This window comes from Perkinsus marinus (genome assembly GCF_000006405.1).
Source record: "Perkinsus marinus ATCC 50983 genomic scaffold scf_1104296939948, whole genome shotgun sequence".
NCBI lineage: Eukaryota > Perkinsozoa > Perkinsida > Perkinsidae > Perkinsus > Perkinsus marinus.
Window position 1 is genome coordinate 13 of NW_003212987.1, and position 2,889 is coordinate 2,901.

A 2,889-nucleotide genomic window follows, 5' to 3' on the forward strand; every position below is an offset into this window, starting at 1 on the left:
AAGCCTCCGAGGATGCCTCCGAAACCGCAGGCCCTACCGGATGAGTCAGTGGTGGTGGCTCCCACAGGTGTGCTCTTTTGGGAGGATTATGACTATTGGAAGGAGTCCTATCAGGTGTTGATGAGGACAGTGGTTCTCGAGAGGAAACTACGACAGAAGAGCCGATTTATGGCCGTGTTTATGGCGATGATGATGATGATGAAGGCGAAGATGGTGATGGAATTTACTCGGTAGAAGAGGCTTGGATTCCCAGTCTGCGTCGGGAGGACGAAACTCCATGCGAGAGTGAATGGTCAGTACACGAGGCTTCGGATGCTCGACTGGACGACGAGGAGATGTCTGGTATCAGTAAAGATGCTGATACGCTATCGACGTTGCGCTCGCCCGACTATTCTGTGAATACCGAAGAGCCAGCAGCTGAGATTCGTCCGCGGGTGGTGCCGAAGTTGCAATTGCCTCTGCCGAGGAATAGGTCTGCAGGGATAGACTTTCATGTCTCTCCAAGTGTTGGCTCCATCGACGACTCGAGTAGTGGAGACGCAAGCGAAGATATGGCTGGGGAGTGGATACCCAACGGGAGAAGTCCTGAGGGCGCGATGGACCCAGCAAGGAGGTCCGCCCACGCAGTGTGGCCAAATGAGGTTGCCAATGTGATCGATAACACACAGTCGGCTCGTATGGGTGGTGCTTTGGAAGCGGAGAGTGATGCCTCGGTGGAACGAGAGGCTGCCTTGGATTGGCGGCCATCTCTATTTGCTAGGCGGTCCTTCAACGCTGCTGCTGCTGCTGGGTCGGCTCGTGTGCACGAGCGTAAGGAGGCAGAGGTGGATGTGGGAGGAAAGGCGGAAGTCAGGGAGAGTAGCGACTCTACGGGTACCGAGCCGAGTCGGGGAGAAAGGATGGAGCAAAAGCTCAGAATGTCGACAAGCTTCGACTGGGCTGAGGAAACGAGTGAAGATGAAGATTTGGGACTTGCTAGCCCTTCAGTTGCGCAGTCCCACCTGGAGGCCGAAAGCGAACTTCAGACGAAAGCGCTTATTCCGATGCTCCCTGGTAATAGGAAGGGCCAACGATCGAGCGGGCGAAATCGCCGGAACTCGCTGCCACAGAAGGTCTCAGCCAGAAGAGCGGACTTTGAAGTGGCAACCGGGCGATCAACATACAGCCATTAGGCGAGAAGTCAATCATCAGTGGGAGCCCATTTTACCTCAGTCGTCGATGCTCTCTTGTATGAACGGCTGCTATTCTGGATGTTTGGAGTTGGTACCCTCCTTACTGGGTACTTGAAGACCTGGCCGGGCTGAAGGAGGCCCGTCGCTAGCTGCACTGTCGTTGTAACTTTATTGTCCTATGCTACATACTCCTCGGTGGTTGATTAGTGTTTCGATTTGTGATTCTTCAAAGTCCGAGAGATTCTGTAGTGCATTTAGCCAATCGTTACTGATTGTTGCGTGATAGTCAATGGTAAGGTGATATCAGATGGAATGAATACCATCGGTGATGAGGTGGAAGCCACTTCATTAGCCTCACCGTGGTGACTGAAATCGGATAAACTGCTCTCAAGGCCTATCTTGTTGGGTTGAGTATCCATTCCCCATCTACTTCACTCGGCAGTGAGTGACGAGCAGTTAGGTCATTCTGATGGACTGGGTTGGGAGCCCAAGCTTCAATCACTGGATGCACGCCGTGGGCTTGGGCGCATCGTTGATAAGAGCATCAGGCACTGTTATTAGCCTCTCAGGGAGTTTCGCTATCACGTCCCCTGATGTAGATCAGATTTCGACCTATCATGTACCAATTTGACACTCTTGCGATACCTTTCGTTTTTAATTGTGCGTTTTGTTACCTAGTTATCGAGCATTTCTAACTTGCTTACGAAGTCCGTAAACGAATCCTGAAGTCAGACTTTAACAGCCTTCAGAATTTCCTCCTGAAAAGTTGTTCGAGCGAATAACGAGACCAAAACCGATATTGAATGGGTTCTGTTCATGCCGTGAACTTCACGGAGGCTTTAATGTTGTCATTGTCGATCTCTAGTCGGGATTGAAGACCAGTCGTAGCGAGAATACAGACCCCAAGGGGGAACTTTGGAGCAGCGCAGATCTTTGTATTATCTATGTGACAGCGTGTCCGAGTGGTTAAGGAGGTGGACTCGAAATCCACTAGGCTCTGCCTGCGCAGGTTCGAATCCTGCCGCTGTCGTTCAAAGCAGTGAATTTTTTGAACACGCTGCTCGCGACCAGAAACCAAGCAACTAAGTGCTTCGCTAAAACATTGGTGGGCAAGGATCCAATGCATAGCATGCTCAGGTTGGGGTCTTGAGGAACGTGCATCACGTAGATTACATGGCATGTCATTCAGGAATTACATGATGTAATGTCGGGGTGTCGTTCAAAGCAGCGATTTTTTTGAACACGCTGCTCGCGACCAGAAACCAAGCAACTAAGTGCTTCGCTAAAACATTGGTGGGCAAGGATCGAATGCATAGCATGCTCAGGTTGGGGTCTTGAGGAACGTGCATCACGTAGATTACATGGTATGTCATTCAGGAATTACATGATGTAATGTCGGGGCGATTCGAAAATAATACACGCCTATCACAAGTTCGAGACCAGAGCACGTCTATTCAAACACTTGGGACATCAACTCCTCACTGAGGACTCCTCAGCAAGGTGGAGGAGGCTGGAATATGCTCGGTCATCTCCGTTAACTTCCGTTTCGGTCTCTCCGGGGCACCTTGCATACATTCTTTGATGGCCTCGTCCGTTTAAGCGGCGCCGATCGCAACAAGTGAAGTGCGAGATGAAATCTATAGGTTCAAACCAACGGGTCCAATCCTGACAAAGATAAAATAGTATGAAAGAGTGTCCGAGTGGTTAGGGAGGTAGA

General features: G+C 50.6%; 1 protein-coding gene and 1 non-coding gene across 2 annotated transcripts; both read left to right on the plus strand.

The window, feature by feature from the left end:
* Nucleotides 1-503: 503 nt before the first annotated feature.
* Nucleotides 504-1,432, plus strand: Pmar_PMAR013398 (hypothetical protein; the record flags this gene model as incomplete). Its single annotated transcript, XM_002782191.1, has 1 exon — nucleotides 504-1,432. A coding segment is annotated over one exon (669 nt), but the record flags the coding sequence as incomplete, so codon positions are not given.
* A 688-nt stretch (nucleotides 1,433-2,120) lies between these two features.
* Pmar_PMAR013399 lies at nucleotides 2,121-2,202 on the plus strand. Its single transcript has one exon. It is a non-coding gene; the product is annotated as a tRNA-Ser (tRNA).
* Nucleotides 2,203-2,889: the final 687 nt, after the last annotated feature.